The sequence below is a fragment of the Urocitellus parryii genome, chromosome 15, assembly GCF_045843805.1.
Source record: "Urocitellus parryii isolate mUroPar1 chromosome 15, mUroPar1.hap1, whole genome shotgun sequence".
In the NCBI taxonomy this organism is placed as follows: Eukaryota; Metazoa; Chordata; class Mammalia; order Rodentia; family Sciuridae; genus Urocitellus; species Urocitellus parryii.
This window is the reverse complement of record NC_135545.1, coordinates 10,978,506-11,001,742: the sequence shown is the minus strand read 5'-3', so window position 1 is coordinate 11,001,742 and position 23,237 is coordinate 10,978,506. Positions and strand designations below refer to the sequence as shown.

General features: G+C 45.4%; 2 protein-coding genes across 3 annotated transcripts in view; both read right to left on the bottom strand.

The window, feature by feature from the left end:
• Positions 1 to 1,157: 1,157 nt before the first annotated feature.
• On the bottom strand, positions 1,158 to 19,635 carry Ethe1 (ETHE1 persulfide dioxygenase). Its single transcript, XM_026403723.2, has 7 exons — positions 19,450 to 19,635; positions 18,691 to 18,835; positions 18,426 to 18,574; positions 3,826 to 3,955; positions 2,034 to 2,123; positions 1,512 to 1,628; positions 1,158 to 1,339 (listed from the first exon to the last, which is right to left on the bottom strand). The coding sequence occupies exons 1-7, from the start codon at positions 19,528 to 19,530 to the stop codon at positions 1,287 to 1,289; spliced, it is 765 nt and encodes a 254-aa protein (XP_026259508.2). The 5' UTR covers positions 19,531 to 19,635; the 3' UTR covers positions 1,158 to 1,286.
• Positions 19,628 to 23,237, bottom strand: part of Xrcc1 (X-ray repair cross complementing 1) — a 39,418-nt gene continuing 35,808 nt past the window's right edge. The window contains exons 17-18 of one of the 2 annotated variants that reach the window (XR_003302123.2): positions 21,672 to 21,812; positions 19,628 to 19,772 (exon numbers count right to left, since the gene is read on the bottom strand). The gene's annotated coding sequence lies outside the window, so the exon portion shown is untranslated. Of the gene's footprint in view, positions 19,773 to 21,671; positions 21,813 to 23,237 lie in introns of those variants that run through there. The other variant, XM_026403720.2, reaches the window with a different exon arrangement.

Sequence of the window (23,237 nt, the reverse complement as noted above, 5' to 3'; positions counted from 1 at the left end):
CTGTGAAGAGGAGGAGAGGCCGCCCGTCCCCCTCCCCAGCAGCCCGGAAGTGGAGGGGGGGGACAACAGGTCCAACAGCTCTGCAGAGAGGAGGGAGCGACCAGCTCGCCCCGCCCGCGGCATCAGGCCTTCCGGGCCCCACCCTCGGAGAACCCAGCATCGCGACCTCCCACTCCGCCTCCAGCGCTCCCATTCCTGTCCCCTGAAGGGCTGCCTGGCCACCTTTGTATACCAGCCTCCCTACTGCCCACATTCTGAGAGTTCTCAAAGGGAGATAGGAATGAAGATGGAGACTCTCCCCTCTAATGAGCCCTTTCGAAGGGCCCCAACCGGTTTAGGGAGCTGGACAAGGGGAGAGGGGTACTTTGAGTCAGATACCCGCCCAGAAATACAGGGAAGTGTGCCCCCGCCCCACACACACTTTGCTATGGGGCGGAGGACAGAGGTTAAAGGTCTCAGCCAGACCTTTTCCTCTCTGGGCAAAAACAGAAAATAATTGGTCCATGAAACCAGGTTATTAGATGTCAAGAGCTGTGCTGAACACTTTACACACGCTAATTTGGTTTCACCCTCAAAGCAGCCCAGCTCGAAGGAGGGATTACTATTTCCATTATATACTGAGGGGAAACTGAGGCTGGGAGGACAGAAATGCATCCAAGGTCTACACATCAGCTTCATTCTTTCAACACCCATGTTCTTAACCATTATGTAAATTGTCACTCCAAGTCAGGAAGCACCTAAGAGATCATTCCAAATGATAGCAACAATAATAGCACTCCTAGGGAGTTGGCCATTCAGGCAGTGTGCCAAGCACTCATATTTATGGACTTATCAGATCTCCATGACACCCTATTATTATTGTTATTTCCATTTTACAGATCAGGCAATTGAGGGCTGTAGAGGGAAAGTACCTAACTCTAGGACTCAGGACCAAACCGTGTTCTGATCCAAGGCCATGAGAGCACCTGCCAGATATGTTGGCTTCTAATCTTGTGAGTTAGAAATCTCCCGGGACCTGCATCGTGCCCAGCTCCCGCAGCCTTTCCAAGGGTCTAGAACCAACTCCAAGCACATCCACTCAAAACCCAGCTGGTTCCCCCAGAAAAGAGGCAGAAGTCAGATTCATGACAAAAGGAAAAAAAATACTTTTTATTTAAGAAGTTTGAGGGGCTGATGGGGGTAGGGTGGGAGGGGACAGAGGTCTAGTGGTGACCCCTCTCCCCTGGCTCCACCCCTGGCTCCACCGAGTGCACTCTTGACGGACATAAGCACCTGACAGAAACAGGTTAGGAAGGTGGCGTCTGGACCCCGCAGCGCATGTTGGCTGGAACAGCAATGTCTGAAAAGAAACTGGATGAAACCAAGGGGCCAGGCAGAAGCCCATGTCCCTCCAAGGACCCAGGTACACTGCGCCCTTCTTTAGGGAACTAGAGTTCTGGCCCTACCCCTCCTCCCTCAGACCCAGGAGTCCACACCCCAATCCTCCTCCCACCAGGACCCCGGGTGCTCACCTATCTGCTGTGGTTTAGGCAAGTTCAGATTGTCCATGACCTTAACAAACTCCTCGCAGCTGAGAGTGAGCCGAGGGTTCAGAGTCCGCTCCTCCTCCACGGTGGACACTGTGTGTCCTAGTGACCAAGGTGGGGGGTAGCGAGAGGGAAGTCAACTGGTCCAGCACCTTGGGCAGCTCGGAACTACAATTCCCAGGAGGTCTTTGGGTGCCTCTCTAGCCAGGCACTAATGGGCTCTTCCCAAATCTGAGATTGCTTTCCCTCCCCATGCGCATTATGGGAAATTTAGTTTCCCAACAGTCCTCTGCACTCCACAAGGAAGTCCCAGGAAAACCCACGCCCTGCAGAATTCTAGAAGTTGTCCAGTTTCTACCTCCACACACGGCACACCCAAGCACTTAATCTTTTTTGGCCAGAGGAATTTCTGGAATGTGTGTAGTCCCTGTGCCATACAAAGAATACAGAAGCTGGCTATCCCCTCAAAAGTTAGGTAAGCCCCCACCCGCTCCAGCGAGCCCTCACCATGGTAATCGTGAGCAGGGTAGACCAGACAGTTGCCTGGAAGTGTGAAGATCTTTTTGTGGACTGAGTGGTACAAGGTCTTAGCACAGCCTGGGGAAGGAAAGGTCAGAGGTCAGTGGGTGAGCAGGACAGGAGAAGCCCTAAAATACCTTCCCTCACGAAAAGGGTGGGAGGATAATCAGAGTAGCTAAGCCATCTCCCTCATCTCCTGCCCCAACCCCTTTGTCTAGGTAGAGGCAGAGGGAAGGACATACATGAAGAAAAATGAATGGTGAGAAATTTGCCTTTATAATGTGGGACTGTAAGTGTGGGAAGAGAGATTCTGAAGCCCCCCAGGAAATGTGTCCTTACTCTGGGGACACTGAGGAAGGATTCTGGGCAAAGAAGTTGGACTAGAAGGTAATAAACCAAAGACATGAGGCCAAGCAGCATATGGAACAGTGGTTCCAACAGGAAGCTGGGCCTCGACTGGGACAGAGGCAAACCTCTCTGGAACATTCTTTTGCCTTCCATTTCAACCAAAATTCCCCCATTTTATGTTGTGTTGGGAATGGATAAGAAGCAAATTAGTAGTCCGAGAGAGATGACCACAGACTGAAATGAAGACACAGAGAGGGAGAGGGGGCCAGGACCTGGCTTCCCGCTGCCAGTGTGTGACAGCTGCTGCCATTTCTCTCACGTGGTCTTGCCTCTGCCCACAAGACAGCCTACTCCTCCAATCTAGTGTCAAGCCACATTCGTGCACATGCTCAACGGGCAGCCAGATCCTGAGATCCAAAACTAAACTCTCTTCCCACAGGAAAATCCCCGAATCAAATCATCCTCTGCAGCTACACCCCGAAGCTGCAGAACCTTCTCACAGCTGAACCAGGGACCAAACAACCTCCTAATGGCCTCTGAGCCGCTGATCTCCTGAGCACAACTCCACCCCACCACACCCACCAGCAGCTAAGGCCCTTGATGTGGTTTTCGAACACCTTCATAAATTCTTGAATCTTCTTATTGAAACGTGACACTTCATTTCCCTCCGCTTGATCTAAGGGTCTGGATTACATATTTTGCTCCTAATAAATAGGGTATTGCAAAAATGACAGAGTATAACTTCTGAGGCAAGGTCAAAGAAAAAATTAAGGCTTCTCTTTCTCTCTGGTCATTTTTTTTTCTGGGAGGATCTGGCTGCCATGTCATAAGGACACTCATGCAGCCCTCTGGAGCAGTCCACCAGGTGAGGAAGGGAGGCCTCTGCCAACAAGCACGGCAACTGGCAGCCATGGGAGGAAGCCACCCCAGAAGTGGGTCCCCAGACCCATCCAGCCTTCTGATGAGTACAGCCCACACCCTAAACTGCTCCTGGATTCTTGACTCTCAGAAACTTTGTGGGACAGTGAATGTTAATACTATTATTATTATTATTATTATTATTATTAATTTTGTACTGGGGATTGAACCCAGGGGTACTCTTCCACTGTGTTATATCTCCAGCTTTTATTAAATTTTTTTATTTTGAGACAGGGTCATGCTAAATTGCCAAGGCTGACCTTGAACTTGGAATCCTCCTGCCTCAGCCTTCAGAGTTGCTAAGATTATAGAAATGTGCTACTATGCCTGTCTAATCATTGTTACATTTTGCAGTAATTTGTTTCACAGCAATAGATAACTAATGCACCCCTGGAATGTAAAACTGGCCCCCTAAAAATCTAAGGTCTTCTCATTCATTCTTGTAGCTAATGCATAAAACCCTGGCAAATATATAACCATATTTGACTCTTGCGCTGGATAAGGAGCGGGTCACCTTGCTGGAAGTCTGTCCGCCCACATCCACGGATCAGCAGGGCATCTCCAGTGAAGGCCATACTGAGGTCGTTCAGGACAAAGGTGACACAGCCTGGGGTGTGGCCAGGGCTGGCCCGGGTCTCCAAGGCCTGGCAGGGACAGGGTGTACAGAGACAGTCACCAACAAGCTCGCCCCAGAAGCCCCACCTGGAGCCCCACCAGAGTCATATTAGAGGAAGGAAGAGATTGTGAGTTTAAAATGCTTAAAATCAGTTTAAAGTTTCTGAATGAAAATAACACCACAAAGCACAGCAAAACAAAAACTTAAAAGGAAAGCACATTTTTAATGTATTCACCATAGTGGTCAATATTTTCAATATATAAACAGCTGACAAGACAGTAGGAAAAAGATTAGCACACTACTGTAAAAATGAAATACTAAACAGCCATTAACAGTGCTGCTGCTAAAATGAAACCTAATGATGTTTCACACATACTTAACGACACAAAAAAAGACATTTGGTGTCCAGTAAGAGCAAAGAAACGGGTTACAAAGCATCTTGTACAGTGTGATATTTGCAAAAATTTATTCATTAACTCTAACTATGTATTTTATTCTTTGGGCTCTGTATTAAACTGTGAATGTGCAATTTTACATAGATAAAATCCTTATGTGGGAAAGGTTCTTTTAAGCATGACTGAAATTTTAGAGGCCACAGAAAAACAAGGATAGATGTGACCACACAGTTCAATTTTTTTTTTTCTTTTTCAGTACTGGGGATTGGGCCCAGGAACACTCCATGACTAAGTTACATCCCTACCCCTTTGAAATTCTTTTTTTCCCTTTGAGATAAGGTCTTGCTAAGTTGCCCAGGTTGACCTTGAACTTGCAGCCTTCCTTCCTCAGCCTCCCAAGTTGCTCAGATTAGAAGCATGTGCCACCATGTCCAGGCAACATGATGATTTAAAATAAAAAATCAAGCGGGGCATGGTGGCACATGCCTGTAATCCCAGTGGCTCAAAAGGCTGAGAATTTTGAGTTCAAAGCCAGCCACCTCAGCAAAAGCGAGGTGCTAAGCAACTCAGTGAGACCCCGTCTCTAAATGAAATACAAATAGGGCTGGGGATGTGGCTCAGTGGTTGAGTGCTCCTGAGTTCAATCCCCAGTACCCACCCCCCGCCCCCCAAAAATCAGAGTTAAAGGACATTTAAGAAAAACCCTCAGAGTCAATATTGGCAATGTATACAACAAAGTACTTTAAGGTGAAAAAAACCACAATATATGAATAGCTCCCAAGCATCAATAAGAATTTCCAAAAGAACTGGGTGTGGTGGCACACACCTAAGACCTCAGTGGCTCAGGAGGTTGAGGCAGGAGGATCGCAATTTCAAAGGCAGCCTCAGCAACTTAGCAAGGTCCTGAGCAACTTAGAGTGCTCCTGTCTCAAAAAATTTTAAAAAGGCTGGGGATGTGGCTCTGTGATAAAGCTCACCTGGGTTCAACCCTCAATACCAAAAAACCAAACGAATGAACAGCAGCAGCAAAGAACTTAGAAAGGAAAAGAACAGGCAGTTCATGGAAGATGAAATTAATAGTAAAAGATCACCAAAAAAGATGCTCAACCTCCTCAAAAGGAAGAAATGGAGAAAGGAAAGGAGTAAAATTTTAAAAACGCTTATTTTCACTGACCAGAGTGACAACTATCAGAATTGCTTAAGGTGTGTTTGGGACGAGCCTTTTTATTTCCTGGGGGTGGGTACAAATCAGTGTAGTCATTTTGGAGGGAAATGAGCAGTATTTATTAACATCTCAAATATGTACCCTTTATGACATCTCAAGCCACTTCTGGGACTCTGTCATTAAGAACCCCCGACACATATGCACAGAAAGATCACATCGGGAGTCCTGTGGCCTCAATCTCCACACTCAGCTCCCGGGAAGCCAGGGTCATAGAACAAACATTACTCTAATGACCTCACATCATGATTCAATTAGTCCCAATTTATAAAATTAGTCCCCACACACCCATCCCTCCTCCCTCTCAGTAGAGCTCCACCTCCCAAACCTCAGCCTCATCCAGGTCAGTCATCTGCTGATATCCAAGGACCCCACATGCGGATTCTGTGGTTCCCCACCAACTCACTCCACCTCTCCTTACTCCAGTTGGGTTCTGGGTGTCAATGTCCCTGGCCAACACTTTCCTAGTCTCTCTGGCAGCCTGGGTAGCCCCTGACTATTGTCTGATCAATGAGATCTCAGTAAGACTCCTGAGATGTCTAGGGAAGGAACAGGCATTGCTTTTTTTTCCTCCTGCCTCTGGCTCTAAATTCAAGGTGTGATGGCTGCAGCTGCAGCAGCCACCTTGCAACAAAAGGCACAATCCTGAGAATCCCACCAATCTAGTGCTACTGAACTACCTTCTTCCAGATCTCCTATTGTAGGAGAAAATTAAACTCCTGCTTAGTTAAGACACGTGGTCATTTTTGTGTTTGATTTGGAGAAACAACAGGAGGCTGAAGTGAGGTGAGCAGGAGTGGATAGCTGGAAAGGATGTTGGAGGTGACAGGCTCAGTCAGACCCAGCAAAGTGAGAATGAGGCTCCGGGAGGGGACGAGCCAGAGAGCGACTATATCAATCGCATGTTCTCTTAAACCAGTCACAGGTTCACTTCAGCACAGTGGTGGGAAAACGGTCTTTTTAATATAGTTCTGGGTCAATCAATGTCTCTTTAGAAAGCAAAGTTGATATTGACCCCTACCTCACACCACACACAAAAATAAATAGTCAATGGACTACTGATCTAAAGATGAAAGATCAAACAACAGACTTTAGAGAAAAACATCAAATGAGTTTGTCATCTTGGAGCAGGCAAAGGAGTCTTTAGCACATAAAGTATTCACTATGAGCTGGGCACAGTGACACACGCCTGTAATGCCAGTGGCTCAGGAGGCTGAGGCAGGAGGATCAAAGCCGGCCTCAGCAAAAGGCACTAAGCAACTCAGTGAGACCCTGTCTCTAAATAAAATACAAAATAGGGCTGGGGATGTGGCTCAGTGGTCAAGTGCCCTTGAGTTCAACCCTTGGTTACTACAGCCCCCTCCTCCCCAGCAAAAAAAAAACTGCATTCACTACAGAGCCCGAATGGATATGTTGAACTACAATAAAATTAAAATGTCTTTTTGTTTAAATGCACCATGAAGACAGCAGGAGGGGGAGAAGCTATCTACAAACAAATATTCAACAAAGTTATTGGATCTATAATATATAAAGATAACCTTCAAGTCAATAAGGTATACTATCTAATAGAAAAACATAGTAAAGAACGGAAAAAGAAATTGCAAAATTGGACAGCCAAATGGTACGAACACATGAAAAGGTGCTCCACTTCATCTGTCACCAGGGAAATAAAAGTGAAACCACCACAGGATATCACCACACCACACCAGAAAGGCTGCAGTGAAAAAGAACGATGTGGAAAAATGGAAACTCTGGTACATCAGGGTGGGAAACAGGAAAAACCTACACGTCCCTGGGCTCACCTCTTGGCACACGGTTGTTCCTATATGTCTTGTTTGCAGCAGAACTATTTATAATGCCCCAAACTGAGAACCAACTGCGAGCCCATGGACAAGAATGGATAGAGAAGTTGGGGTGTATGCACACTCGAAGGAGCAAACTGACTACACAGGACAACATGGTCCACAAGCCACGTCTAGCAGAAGTGGGCGAGACACAGAGAGGTGTCGGATCCAGCGGAGTGGAAGGGAGCAGGAGGGTGGTGTGGAGAGCAGGGGAGAAGCGGGAGATCTCCCGGAGCCTGTGGCACAGAGAACAAGTGCTGCTTCCTGAAGCTGCAGCTCAGTTCAGAACCAAGGTGTAAAATATGTGCCTCTTGAAGAGGGCACAGGGATGGGATGAAAGGCAGTCCCAGACTGCTGGAGGTTTCCAGAGAAAAAGCAAGAGCTGATGAGGAGAGGGGGTGGGTAGCAGAGTGGCAGAGCACTTGCCCATCAGGGGTGAGGCCCGGTTCCATTCCCATCACCACAGCAAAGACAGAGGTGGAGGGGCAGAGAGAGAGGGGTGCAGAGAGAAGTTGTCAAGGATAAAGACACACACATGGGCCTGGGTGGCAGGGATGTGCTAGGAGGGTGTCAGGAGACCAGGCTCTGGGTCCTGCACATGAAAGCCTTCTCATTGGCATCAGCCTCGGAGGCCAACCTGCCTCCTCTTCCTTCTTGCTGGGCTCTCTTACCTGGTTGCTAAATTCCCAAGCAGAATAAGCCCAATGTTACAGTCTGGATCTGGAAGGTCCCCCAAAGACTCATGTGTTAAATAAAGGCTTGGTCTCCAGCTCAGGGGCTGCTGGAAAGTGGAGGAACTTTTAGTAGGTGGGGCCTAGTGGGAGGAGGTTAGGTCATTGGGGGTGTGGCCTTGAAGAGGATATGCCCCCCCCCCTCCCGTGATGTGCAGCCTCACCACAGGGCCACCAGATCACAAACTGGAACCTATAAAACTATGAGTCAAAATAAACTTTTCCTCCTTACGTTTATCATCAAGTTGTCACAGTGATGGAAAGCTGACTTACATGACCAGAGAAATCATATGAAGACAAACTGCAATTAAACTTCTAAAAGCAAAACACACAAAAAATAATCTTGAAACCAGGTCATACACAGGGCAGATGATTTCCAGAGTTAATACCTGCACAAGTGGCTCTTGGTATCAAAATCAGGCTGGTTTCATAAAAGAAATTGGGAAGTTTTTCTTCTTTCTTTATGCACTGAAAGGTTTTAATTACCTCTGGAGTTACTGTTCTGTAAATATGTGGTGGGTTCACTTATGGACCTGGTGATTTCTTTTTATTTTCTCTCCTTATTTACATTTTTTAAAAGATGTTTTCCAGAGAAAACATCACTACAGTCAGATGACAAACATTTCCAACACCCCCAAGTTTCCTTGTGACCCTTTCCAATCCATGCTTCCAATTCTTCCTCTACCCCTAGCCCCAGTCAACTTCTGACTTTCTGTTATTACAGATTAGTTTGCATATTCTAGAATGTTATATAAATAGAATCAAACAGTTTAAAAAAAAAAAGCACTCTCTGCAGCCAGATGGCAAGGGTTCTAATCTTAGTTCTATTATAGCTGTGTGACCTCGGACAAGTTATTCTACCACTCTGGGCCTGTCTGCTTCTTTGTAAAATGGGAATAATAACAGTACCCAGCTCATAGGACTGTTATAAAGAGTAAGCTACTTTGTATGTAAAGTGCTTAGAAAAATTCTCAGTACACAAGTGTTATTATAATAAAAATATGAATAATAAATAAGAATGTTTTAAAATTGGGAAAACAATTGATCTAGTAGAATCACAAAAGCTCCTGGTTTCAAATTCTGGCTCAGCCCCTTCCTTATTGTCTGATTTTCAGGCAAATTGCTTTTTTCTCTGAGCTTCCTTATCTGTGAAATGGGGAAAATAATTCTGAACTCACTTCACTGTTATGAATGTTCAATGAGGTTCATTTATCAGAAGAGGCACGACAGAGGCCCGAGGGCTGGATGCAGCCTACAGAATTGTGTTTGGACAGGTCGGTGGTTTTTAGGAGACCGCATTTGTTGTCTACCTTTCAAAAGTAGGAGATATGGATCTATTCCCAGCTTCACTCTTAGAATCAAACAGGAGACTACAGCTTGGCTTTACTCCTACATGGAAACAACCAATGTGACCCATGCAGTGGGCGTCCCCATAAAGTAGAGAATGCACCTGAAAACGTGTCACAGATGGGACCGCTCCCTGCTCCTGGTGCCAAATGTCAGCTGCTATTTATTATCCACTGTGTGCTTGGTTCACCCAGAACACAGGGTTAGAAGGGAAGTCAAACATGTCAATCAGACAATTTGTAGTAGCATGTCACAACAAGAACATGGAGGGAGAGCATATTTCTCTGTGGAAATAAACCACAACAGAGTCGAGAGCAAATGTTTTTGCCTGGAACTGACTACAAGCAGGTTCTGCTCTACCCACTCTCCACGGGTACCCGTATTGGGCCCATGTTCCAGATGGGGGAAACGGAAGCCCAGAAGGGTAAAACGCGTGCTCCAGGTCACACAGCAGGAAGTGGCAGAACACTCAATTTGCCCACTTGGCCTCTGTGGCATTTAAGTGTGTGACCTTCATATGGCAGGCCAAATTTAGAGTTGCCAAATTTTTTCTGGATTATTAGTAAGGAAAGGACCAAGGAGGGTGTGAGTAAGAGAGCCAGGTGGGGCCCTGGCCTTCCAGAGACTCTGAGGAGGGAAGATGGGGTTTGGGTTGGGGCAGGCAAGTGAGAAGAAGAAACCCAGCAACCAACCCACAGCAGGACCATCTGTTTAACCCTTCCCTCTGGACATGGGAGCTGAAAACCTTGGTGGCCAACAGCATTGCCCTTGAAGTCAATCTGCCCAAGTTCAAGTCCTAGTTGCCCTCCGTCCAAATGAGGAGGACCCTGAATGCACTTAACCTTCAAAATTCCTCCTCCCCCAAATGGGGAGAGGGCACAATATCTGATTCCAAAAATATCTGGAGATAAATACTGTGAGAATTCACTAGTGGAAGCTGGTGAGAAGCAATTGTTAAAATGATGACTATTAACCATTAAGAAATATCCACACAATTTGTAGAAAAGGGAAGGGTTAGAAGACAAAGGACACCACAAGGTGTGCTAGACATATCAAGACCCTTTATAAGACAACAGGTCAGGAAGCTTCAAGAATCAATGTCATAGCCAGGAGCGGTGGCGCACACCTGCCATCCCTGTGGCTTGGGAGGCTGAGGCAGGAGAATTTAGAGTTCAAAGCCAGCCTCAGCAACTTAGCAAGGCCCTAAGAAACTCAGTAAGACCCTGTCTCTAAATAAAATATTAAAAAAGCTGGGAATGTGGCTCAGTGGTTAAGTGCCCCTTGGCTCAATCCTCAGTACAAAAAAAAGAGTCAATGTCATGAAGCACAAAGTATATGGAACAATTCTAGATGAAGACTCAGCAGCCATAATAAACTAATGCTGTGCAGGAACCTCCACTGGGTCCAGGTTCCTAAAAACAGCTACAAAAAATTATTCTTGGAGCAACCCAAGAAATTTGAATGTGGGCTCAATATTTACTGATGAGATGAGTTGCTGTACATTTTGGTACTTTGACAAAGGTTTTGTAAAAGAGTGGTTCTCGAAGTATATTTGAAGGAACCCTGAGGTTCCTTCCACAAGGTCAAAAAGGTTTTTTATAACATTTCAAAAAGTCTTTTGCTGTTGGGAGTGATGGCACACATCTGTAATCCCAGTGACTTGGGAGACTGAGGCAGGAGGATTCAAAGTTCAATGCTAGCTTTAGCAACTGAGTGGGGGCTGTCTCAAAATAGAGAATAAAAAGGGTTGGGGATGTGGCTCAGAGGTAAAATGCCCCTTGGTTCAGTCCCTAGTACTGAGGGGGGCAAATGTCTTCTGCTTTTTACCCACAAGTATTAGTGAACTTTCCGAAGTTTCATGATCTTTGATAATGTCATTGCTTTGATGCCTAATGGAGCCTGGGCTTGTATATTACTATTTTCAAACAATGTCTCAGGCCTGAGGATGTAGTTAAGTAGTATAGCACTTACCTAGCATGCAGCACATCCTGAATTCCATCCTAAAAATGAAGTCTCAATTTGAATATCTAATATAGGAAATATTGATAGAACCATATAAACTAAACAGCAGGGCATGGTGGTGCACACCTGTAATCTCAGCAACTCAGGAGGATGAGGCAGGAGGATTGCAAGGTTGAGATCAGCCTGGGCAACTTAGCCCGGAACTTAGCAAGACCCTATCTCAAAATAAAAAATAAAAAGGGCTGGGGATGTAGCTCAGCAGTAAAGCACCCCTTGGTTCATTCCCCGGTATCAAAAAAAAAAAAAAAAAAAGAAAGAAAAAGAGCATTTTAGGGTCTTCTTTATTTTTTAAGAGAGTCCAGAGATCAAAAGATTTGAGAAAGTGGGACTGGAGTTGTGGCTCAGTGGTAGAGCGCTTGCCTAGCATGTGTGAGGCACTGGGTTCCATTCTCAGCACCACATAAAAATACATAAATAAAATAAAGGCCTTGTGTTCACCTATAACTAAAAAAAAAAGATTTGAGAGTCTGAGAATGGGTGAGAAAGGAGAACACTGTTAGAAGACTTTAGGGGTGAAATATCTGCAATTCATTTTATTTTCCCTCTATGTTGGGAATGGAACCCAGGGCTTTGGACGTACCAGGCAAGCGCTCTACTACTGTGCCATACCCGGAGCCCCTGCAATTTACTTTTGAATATTGGGGGTAGGGGAAGTGGGAAGCATACAGAAATAGAGAAATAAAGCAACTGTGATAAATCGTCCCCAACTGGGGAACTTATAGGTACTGGGTGAGAGTGTTAAGATTGTTCTCTCTGGGCTAGAGACATAGCTGGAGCACTTGCCTACCAAGGGGTAAGGGTTCCATCTCTCAACGCTGCGGGGGCTGAGGGAGCACTATTACTCGGTTGCATGTAGATTTTGGAAATAAAAAGTTGCAAGTGGGGTCAACTAAGATCTTGATGGAAGGCAGCCTCGGCTGCTCCTGAAACTTGTTGAGTGATCTCCAGGACTGCAGGATATTCCAGCTGGGACCAGCTGACGGCAGCACCTAACCCCGCATTCTTTCAACAATCTCTTTCTTCCCCTCCATGACGCATCACCACACCCTTTCTTGCAGCAGCTAAATCTTCTGAAACCACTCGCCATCAGTCAAACACAATACGGATGGGACAAGGCCGTGCACATCCCATCGCAGCCTTGCAGTTCCCGCAGCCTACACTGCCCCCTGGTGGCGAGCAAACTCTCGGCCTCCTTTCCATTTAGTCCCCGTGTTTATTCTTCCACTATTCAAAAGTACTTAATCACTGTTCCCATGAGAGCTAAGCTCTAAAACCCAAAGTCTCGTTTTCATCACCACTAAATACTCTGGATCTCTATCAGCTAGATCCTATTGCTTTATTTTGTAAAAGAAAAAATTATTTGTTCTGTTTAGGGAGAGTGGGCTAACATCTCTAACTTGGTGATGCATCAAAAATAAAGATGAGCTGGGGAGCAGCTCAGGGGTAGAGCCCTTGCCTAGCATGCGTGAGACACTGGCTTCCATGCCCACCACTGCGAGAGAAAACTTTAAAAAAAAAAAAAAAGGATAATTGTACACAGTGTGAATTTTTTCCAACTTTTCTGTGTGCTTAAATTGTTTTCATTAGAAAACATCAGTGCGAAAAAGACTTGCTTCATGTTTCAAATATTTAATTCCAAATAAGAGGAATTACCCTGGCCAGCTTGGCATTATTCTTTCAAAATTCCTCCATGTGGGTCACACAAGAATCACTGAGGGAGCTTTTAAAAACATACTGATTCCCCGCGCCACCCTCAGGCAATTAAAGAATCTCTGAATCGGGCCTGAAGAATCATATTTTGAGCAGCACTCCTCTATAAATCAACAAGGTTAACTTTCTCCCATCCAAGTACTAACCAGGCACCTAATCTGCCACCTGCTGTGGGAGCTACAATGTTCAATTGTCACTGCTTACTTAAAAAAAATTCATTCTACAATGAAACCATTCAAATTTGGTCCATCTTCAGTATAAACCGTACTAGTTCAAAAAACTGCTTAGCATAAGACTGTGGTATGGTTTTTATTGTAATTTGCACTTTGTTTGTTTACACCGGGGACCAGAATATGGGTCAAAATCATAAAAGAACTGCCACTTAAAAAATATGTATGAGCTATTGATATAGATCAGTGGTCGAGCACTTGCCTAGTATACCTGAAACCCTAAGTTCAATGTGCAGCAACACACACACACACACACACACACACACACACACACACACACACACACACACACAGTGTGCCTACAGTCCCAGCTACTGGAAAGGCTGAAACAAGAAGGATCTCTTCGGTTCAGGAGTTTGAGACTAGCCAGGGCAAATGTAGCAAGCCCCTGTCAAATATGAAACAAAACAAAAATCCAACTATTTGGCAATTTCTACTAAAGTCAAACATATTTTATCTCTATGACACAAAAAATTCAACTTCTTGAAATTTAGGGCAATATCCACCAAGAGATTTGTATAAAAATATTCATAGCAGTACACTGGCACATACCTACAGTCCCAGCAAGTGGTATAAAGGTGTATTAAGAATTGTAATGTCGGGCTGGGGATGTGGCTCAAGCGGTAGCGCACTCGCCTGGCATGCGTGCAGCCGGGGTTCGATCCTCAGCACCACATACCAACAAAGATGTTGTGTCTGCCGAGAACTAAAAAATAAATATTAAAAATTCTCTCTCTCTCTCTCTCAAAAAAAAAAAAAAAGAATTGTAATGCAAATCACAATGAGGATCACAAGTTCAAGGCCAACCTCAGCAATAAGCTTAGACCCTGCCCCATAATAAAAAAAGGGCTGGGGATATAGCTAAATGATAAAACATCCCTGTGTTCAATCCCTGTGTTCAATCCCTAGTACTGCCAAAAAGAAAAAAAAACACGAAAACTTCATAGCAGCATTTTTCATAGTAGCCAAAAACTAAGATGGATCATTAAAAAAAAATGTATAAACAAACTGTGTTCACACAATGATATACTTGACCTCAGGGGTCAGCAAACTATGGTGGGGTGGACCAAACTAAGCCTGCCACCTGTTTTTGTAAGGCCTGAAAGTGGAGAATGGTTTTTACATTTTTACATGAAAAATATAATAATAATTATTATTTTAAAAAATATTTTTAGTTGTTGATAGACTTTTATTTATTTATATGTGGTGCTGAGAATCCAACCCAGTGCCTCACACATGCCAGGCAAGTGTGCTACCGCTAAGCTCCAGCCCCAGCCCAACAATTACTTTTTGACACATGAAAGCTATCTGAAATTTAAATTCAAGAGGTCATAAATAAAGTTATACTGGAACACAGCCATGCTTATTAATTTATGCACACTGTCTATTGCTGCTTTCACACCATAAAATGAGAGCCAAGTGGTGGCAACAGAGACCCTGAGGCCTGTAAAATTGAAAATAGTTATGATCTGGTCCCTTACAGAAAAGTTTGCCAACCCCTGCTATGGAGCAAGAGACGAAAAGAATTGCAACAGCAGAAGCATCAAGTAGAGTGTAAAGAGCCAGACAAAGGAGTGCACGCGCGTGTGTAATTAATAACTAATTCTTCTTCCTTTTTTTTTTTTTTTCCAGTACTGGGGATTGAACCCAAAGGCACTTTACCATGGAGCCACATCCTCAGCCCTTTTTCTTTTGAGACAGGGTCTAAGTTGCCCAGGCTGAGCTTGAACTTATGATCCTCCTGCCTTGGCCTTTAAGCATCTGGTATTACAGGTATGCACCACCTGTGTGCCGACTTGTAATTCTTCTTTAGAAAGTCCAGAACAGGTGGAACTAACTGTGTGTCCATAGTCCCAAGAATGATCCCTTGATAGATACGTCACTGGCCACGAAGAGGGACAAGGAAGCCTTTGGGGTGACAGACATGTTCTGTATCTCCATATGGATGGTGGGTACACAAGTGTAAACATATGTACGCTTGTACCCAGCTGCACATGTGTAGTCTGTGCACTTCTCACCTTATCATAGGTATGTTACAGACTTGATTTTTAAAAGTAGGAGCAGGAAAAATAAGAGGGATAAAAAAATAAACCCATCTCTTGTGAATTTGGTGTCACATACCTTATATACAAACAGAGATTGGATAAATTGTGGTATAAAGGTGTATTAAGAATTGTAATGCAAAAAAATTTATGAATGTAATGCACTCCTCTATTGTGATGTAAGGAATAATAAAAATAAATAAATAAATAAATAGACCCATCTCCAAAGATTGATAAAGATCTCAGATCAAAGCCAAACCAAGGCTAAACAACCATAAACACAGATAATAACAAGTGCTGGTAAGGCTGTGGAGGAGTTGGAACTTTCATATCCTGCTGGTGGGTCTGTAAAATAGTGTGGCCACTCTGGAAAAGTATGGAAGTTCCTCAAACTGTTAAACGTAAAATTATCATGTGACTCAGCAATTCCACTCCTAGGCATAAACTCCAGAGAAATAAAAACACATGTCAGGGGCTGGGGATGTGGCTCAGTGGTAGAGCACTTGCCTAGCATGTGTGAGGCACTAGGTTCGATTCTCAACCACATATCAATCAATAAATAAAATAAAGGTTCATTAACATTTTAAAAATATTTTTAAAAAACACACGTCAACAGACATGTACACATGAATGTTCCCAGGAGCATTATTCATAATAGCCAAAAAGTGGAAAGAGCTCAAATGTCTACCAACTGATGAATGCACAAATAAGTTGGGGCGTAACTATTCATGTAATGGGATGTTGTTCAACGATATAGAGGATGAAGTACTGATACATGCTATGACAAGGGTGAATCCTGAAAAGACTGTGCTGTTGAGGGAAAGTAGTCAGTAAAACTAACCACATTGTATGCCTCCATTTCTATGAAATATCCAGAATGGGAAAATCCATAGAGACAGAAAGTATATTACAAATTGAGGTGGCACAAACCTATAACCCCAGCAACTTGGGAGGCTGAGACAGAAGGATCTCAAGTTGAAGGCCAGCCTCAGCAACTTAACAAGACCCTGTCTCAAATATTAAAATTAAAAAAGGTTGGAGAGTGCTGGGGTTGTAGCTCAGTGGTAGAGCGCTTGCCTCACACACATGAGGCCCTGGGTTTGATCCCCAGCACCACAGAAAAATAAATAAATAAAAATATTGTGTCCATCTACAACTAAAATTTTTAAAAAAGGGCTGGAAGTGTGGCTCAGTGGTAAAGTCCTCTGGATTCAACCTCCAGTACCATTAAAAAAAAAAAAAAAAAAAAGTAAGCCAGGCACAGTGGTACACACCTGTAATCCCAGCAACTCAGGAGGCTGAGGCAGGAGGATTGCAAATTCAAAGCTGGCCTCAGCAACTTAGCAAGGCTCTAAGCAACTTAAGAAGACCTTGTCTCGAAAACATTTTTTAAAAGGGCAGGGGGGATGTGGCTCAGTGGGAAAGCACCCCTAGGTTCAGTCACCAATACCAAAAAAATTTTTTTAAAGTTGCCTAAGGCTGAGGAAAAGAAGAGGGAAGCTAGGGCTGATGGCTCAGGGTATGGGTTTCTTTTTTAGAGAAATGAAAATAATTTAAAATTGCAGTGATGAATATACAACTCTGAATACATTACAAGTCACTGAACTGCGTACTTTAAAGGATGCACTGTATGGTCTATGGATTATATCAATAAGGCCGCTAAAGATAAAATAAACCCTGAAATTAAATGTACCACAGCTAAACCCTTCCACACTTGCTCACTTAAAGGAGGACTCACCTTGACACAAACCCTAATCATTCCTAATCCTTCAGAGGCTCTGCTCAAATCCAAGAAATGCTTATTAGCACCTGAGTATTACGTGCCACCCACATACCTACTTCCCAAAACAAGCTTGAAATAAAGAGTGTGTGGCCAGGTGCAATAGTACACACCTGTAATCCCAGTAGCTCAGGAGGACTGAGTTCAGAGGCAGCCTCAGCAACTTAGCAAGACCCTAAGCAACTTAGCAAGACCCTGTCTCTAAAGAAATATATAAAAAAGGGCTGGGGATATTGCTCAGTGGTTAAGTGGCCCTGGGTTCAATTCTAATACCCACCCCCACCCCCAAAAAAAACAAGAGTCTGTGACCACTGCAGTTAAACCCTCCCATGCACAGTCCTCTTTCTACTAAACACTCTTGATAAAATAAACTGTTCCCATTATTTAGCAAAACCTTCTGACCTGGAGGCTGAGACCTTACCCTGTAACCTGGCATTTTGTCAACTAAACTCACTACATCTTTAGCAACTCTGATTAGGAAAAAAAAAAAAAAAAAAAAGCCCTGTCAGCTGTTTCCTCTCCTCTGAGCAACCCCCTCCACTCTTCCATATTGCCCTGGATTGCAATTCTGGCAGGAAACCTGCTGATTCCACCTGTGGCAAGAAAGAGAAGGAGGTGGGGACCTTCTGATCATTCCTGGGTGAGGCAACAGCTGGGGCTAGGGTGAGGCTACCACAGTGCCACGTTTAAAGGAGGCACCCACTCTTAGAGGCCAGCCCTGCATTTACAGCACCCTGCAAGTGAGCACCACCTTAAATATTACTCCCTAGAGCCTCACCCTAGCCCTGGCGCTGTGCAAGGGGATGCTCCTTCCTCCAACAGTGGCTCAGAAGACTGGGCTGGGTCTCCTAGCCCTGGCTTCAGAATTTCAACCACCAATCAATTTTATGGAGACACAGGGCCAACAGAACTGCCCCAAAGGCTTAGGAAACTCCATAAATGTTGTTGACTTATGGGACTTGGCCGGAGACACACCCACCTTGAACCTCCTTCCCCAATGCCCTACCTGTTTATAGTGGCCTCCTCCCAGAGATGTGAGTTCAGGGGTCAGGAAACCAGGTCCTAAGGTCCCTCCTCCTGAGGACTCAGCAGCCCAGGGCTCCAGTACCCTTTTCCCTTAAGTTCAAGGGGTCCAGACTATCACCCTCTTCTCGGGGACCCACAATCCAACTTACAAAGCGTCCAAAGCGGATAGAATCGCCATCCTCAATGTGCAGGTCAGCTTGGGCCCCACTAAGGCGGGAGATGACAGACTGGCAGCCAGGAAGTAGAGACCGGAGCACCCCTGAGCCTGTGATGTGGTCTGCGTGGCAGTGGGTATTCACTGGGAGAGAGGAGGACAAGATTAGGGCCAAGCCCCCAACCCTCCTCCCTCAGACCCCCTGGGTCCAGGCCCCAGCACCTCCTCCCTCCACCCACGAGTTTGGTCTCCAGACTCACCAGAGTACAGCAGCCGCAGCCCCAGCTCCTTGACCAACTGAGCATCCCGGGGTGCTGTCTCCAGGACCGGGTCGATCAGAATGGCCTCCCGGGACTCTCTGTCACCCAGTAGGTAGGTATAGGTGCAGCTTTTCGGCTCAAACATCTGGGGGTGAGGTTGGGGGACACAGGTGAGAGTGCCCATCTGCGACTCCCATCCCCCAGTGCCAGGAGTCCAGACCACACATCCTCTTTCTGAGTTTCTGAAGCAGAAACCCCAGTCCCTCTTTCTCCTGGAGTCGGGAATCCGGGTCCCCAACTTCCTCTACCAGAACTAAGTCATTCCAAGTTTCTTTTTTTTTTTCTTTTTCTTTTTTTCCTTTCAAAAGTAGAAAGGTTCATTAAAAAAAAAAAAATAGATACCCAGTCGGAGGAGGATGGGAACAACCTTGAGAGAAGGCTTTAGGTTAAAGCCAGGGATAGCACTCAAGGGAAACCGCGGGCCACCCGGAGGGAGACAGCGCCAGGGATTCCAACACCCCAAACCAGGGTTCCCAGCCCTCTATCTCGTAACGGACCCAGGAGTTCGGCCCCAAACCCACGGTCCCCCATATCGCTCCCTGGACACTGCATTCCAGCCCCCAGCTCCACCTATTGTGTGCAACGCACAGGCATGGGACCCCCCACCCCCGGGTCTCTTCCCCCTAAAAACATCCACGAGTCTCTCCCTCCCGCTGCCTACGGCCCAGTAACCCGCTTCCTGGTCCAGCCACCTCGCACCTGCCGCAGGAGGATGGGGGCTCCAGACCCGCTGTGCTGGCTCAGCTGCCGCCTAGCAACCCTTAGGGCCGCCGCTGCCATCGCGCCCCAGGCCAGGGTCCAAGCTGAGCCCAGGCAAAGCACCCGCCACAGCCCGACGCTCCAGGGCTGACCCTGAGAGCGGGGCGGGCGGGGGCGGGGCCGGGCGGGGCGGGGCCTGCCTTAAAGGGGCCGCGGGCGCCAGCGCGGAGGGAGGGCGGGGCGTGCAGCTGCAGACAGGGTGGGGGACGCAGGGAGGTGTCAGAGACCCAGGAAGACAAGGAGCCGCTCCGGGGCACTCATATCTGGAAAAACAGAACAGAGACACTCGCGAGACGCTCAGAATACTGGCATAGAGAGAAAGACAGGCAAAGAGGTAGAATCTCAAGAGACCCCCAGTCACTCACAGCCACAGGCTGTTGTATAGGAAAAGCCCTTGGTGGAAGAGTCATTATGAGAAAAAAAAAGATGCTCGGTTCAAGGTCACTAGTGTTTTGAGGGACTGTTGGGTGGGTGCCTAGAACCAGAACAATACTAACCCCCTTAAGTTTCATCCAAAATTTCCTGAAGCAGTTTATTAGAAATTTTTCTTTCTTCCCAAGAAGAAATATTTTATGTATGTGTTTGCACATGCATATATACATATTTGTTCTTGTATGTATGTTTTTCATATAACTACATAATAAATAAAATATGCATAAATTACATGTAATACATATAAAAGTTTGCAAGATATAATTTTGCATTATATCTTGCAAACTCGGGCTGAAGATATTTTGTCTTATTTGTCTTCTGATGGAGTGTGAAACTGTAAAACAGCCTTTGTTCATTCAAATCAAAATCCACAGCCAAGAAACTGTGCTGTCTAAAGCCATGGACTGTCAGAAGTTTTGTTCTTCGGAATCATATTAATAGTGTGAATAAGATCCTCCTAGGCTAGGGCTACACTCAGTGGTAGAGCACTTGCCTAGAACACACAAGGCCCCAGGGTTCCATCCTCAGTACAGAAATTAAATAAATAAAGAAGTAAAAAAATAAAAAACCAAAAAACTCAACTACTTTATTGTTATCTTCTGCAGGATCCAAAAAACTGCCAAAGAAGCAGTCTGACTGCTAGCCCAAGTGCAGAGAGCTTTTGAGGTAGGTTTCAGGCGGCAACAGTCCACTTTTATGCCCCCATTTTAAAAATATTTTTATTAGTTATAGATGGGCACAATGCCTTTATTTTATTTATTTTTTATGTGGTGCTGAAAATCGAACCCAGTGCCTCCCACATTCTAGGCAAGTGCTCTACCACTGAGCCACAACCCCAGCCTAAGTACTTTTAATTTTTATTTTGAGACTGGATCTTGCTCAGTTGCCCAGGCCAGCCTCAAACTTACTATCCTCCTGCCAAATTGCTGGGGTTACGGGATGTGACAAGGCCCTGAAATCCACCTTGGTCTTAACTCTGAAGTTTCCAAGGAACAGGCTCTGGAAGGAATCCTCAGAGCAGGCCCCGCTTTAATCCCTTTCCACATGATGTGTTTTGCCTTAAGCCTAAACTCTGCCTCACTTAAATTTTAAACAAATGTCATCTTTTCCCAGACCCTCTGCTAGTGCTAGCCCCCTCTCTGTGTGTTTGGGGAGCTGGCCAGGACTTCCTTTATGGTCCTGTCTTCCCTCCTAAGCTACAGCAAGTCAATAAAACCCAATTTTGCCAAACTCCCCGAGGATCTCTGGTGGCCTTCATCAGAGGTAAGACTCATAGAGCCCCTCAAGGGCAAGGGAGAGGCTCAGACACCAAAGAAAGAGACCTGAAGAGCCATTCGAGACACAGGGAGGGTTGAAATGGATGTCCTACAAAGAAATAGAGTCACAAAGGTACAGCTGTAGATTCTAGAAGATGGTGGGAGGAAGTCACCAGGAGAAATGGGTGGAGAGAAACGCTCCGAGCCAAGGGAACTTGGCTCATTTACTCCAGGCATGAATTCTAGGCTTGCCCCCTGGGCAAAACTGGGACCCAGAGGTGAGTCCCCAGTCAGGATGGTGAGACACAGAGGTGGGGACATAAGGAAGTGCAGCAATTGGAGGAGCTCAGGGGAGGGAGGAGCCAGGGAAAAAAAGAACCTTCAGGCACTCTTCACTGGGGGAGCTCCCCAAATACCACCTGCTCCTCCCGGGGCTCATTCCTAATGTTTTGACAGAATTTCTAGGTTGATTACCTGACCCTTGAAGGCCCGCTGGGGTTTCTGTAGGCTCAGCTGTCAGATGTCCTAGAAGTTAGAAACCTTGGCTTCATCCTTCTCAGATCTGAGATCCTGGGCTGAAAATTGTTCTTTCTCTGCATTTTTCAGTTTTCTCATCTGTAAAATGAAGTTGAAAATATTTCCTCCCTTCTTTATGAAGGTCCAGTTAGTTCCCTCCTGTAGAGTCTGGAAGAGCACCTGGCCCAGAACAGGACCTTGGTGGAAGCTGGCCAGCATTACTTCATCTTTGTCCTTCACTCCTTCCTCTCCTGGCCACCTCCACCCAGTGCATCTCCAGGCCCTGTTAAGTAAACCTCTCCAGTCAGGCCCCCTTTCCATCCTCATGCCCTCTAACTCCATCAAGAGGCAGCAAAGCATCAGTGTGAATTGTTTGGACTCCAGGGCCAGGGTGTAGGGATTGAAATTCTGGTTGTGACTTCCTGCTGGGACCTGGCTGTGTGACCTTGGGCATGTGACCTTGCACTCGATGCCTTATTTCCCTCTTCTGAGGAGAACAATAGTAGCACCTCCTTTTAATAAATTGCTGTGGATATTAAATAAATTAATGTACATAAAGACAATTTCTAGTATATAACAATTTAATAAGTGCTCAATAAATGCTAGTAGTTAATACTGTGATGACTAGGTAACAGTGGACTCCCTGGTTTTCTGGCTTCCACTTACCTCTTTACAATTAATTTTCCATGCAGCCATCAGAGCATTTAAAATGTCAATGAAAAAAGAGTCACAGCAAATAATGCAATGTGTGGGCCTTGTTTAATTCTGATTCAAACAAACTAAGTGTGATAAAAAGATGTTTATGGGATATGGTGTCTGGCACTGAGCTTTAGAATCATCTAGGAGGAAGTGGTTGTGGTCATTTAAACAACATTGGTCACAAGTGAGTGATTGCAGTCGGGCTGAGTGGCACATGCCTGTAATCCCAGAGAGCAGCGACTTGGGAGGCTGAGGCAAAAGATTTCAAGTTCAAAGCCAGCCTCAGCAAAAGTGAGGTGCTAAGCAACTCCATGAGACCCTGTCTGAAAATACAATACAAAATAAGGCTGTGGATGTAGCTCAGTGGTTGAGTGCCCCTGAGTTCAATCCCCAGTACCAAAAAATAAAAAATAAGTGTGTGATAGTTGTCACTGGCCAATTTTTCTTTTTTCCAGTGCTGAGGATCAAAACCAGGGCCTTATGTATGACGGGCCCAACCTGATGCTGGCCAATTCTATTATTGACGCAGCAAATAATTGTTTTCTCTCAACTTTTAAATAAAATTAAACATTGCACTTGGAAAGAGTGGGGGAAAATGTTAATGGGGCTATAGGAAAAACTGAACTCTGATGGGGCATTTGATAACATTAAGAAATGACTAAGCGATCAAAATGGTACATGCTTGTAATCTCAGCAGCTTGGCAGGCTGAGACAGGAGGATCATAACCTCAAAGACAGCCTCAGCAACAGAGAGCACATGCTAAGCAAGTGCTATGCCCCTGAGTTGCACCTCAGCCCTTTTTCTTGGTGGGGAGCTACTGGGGA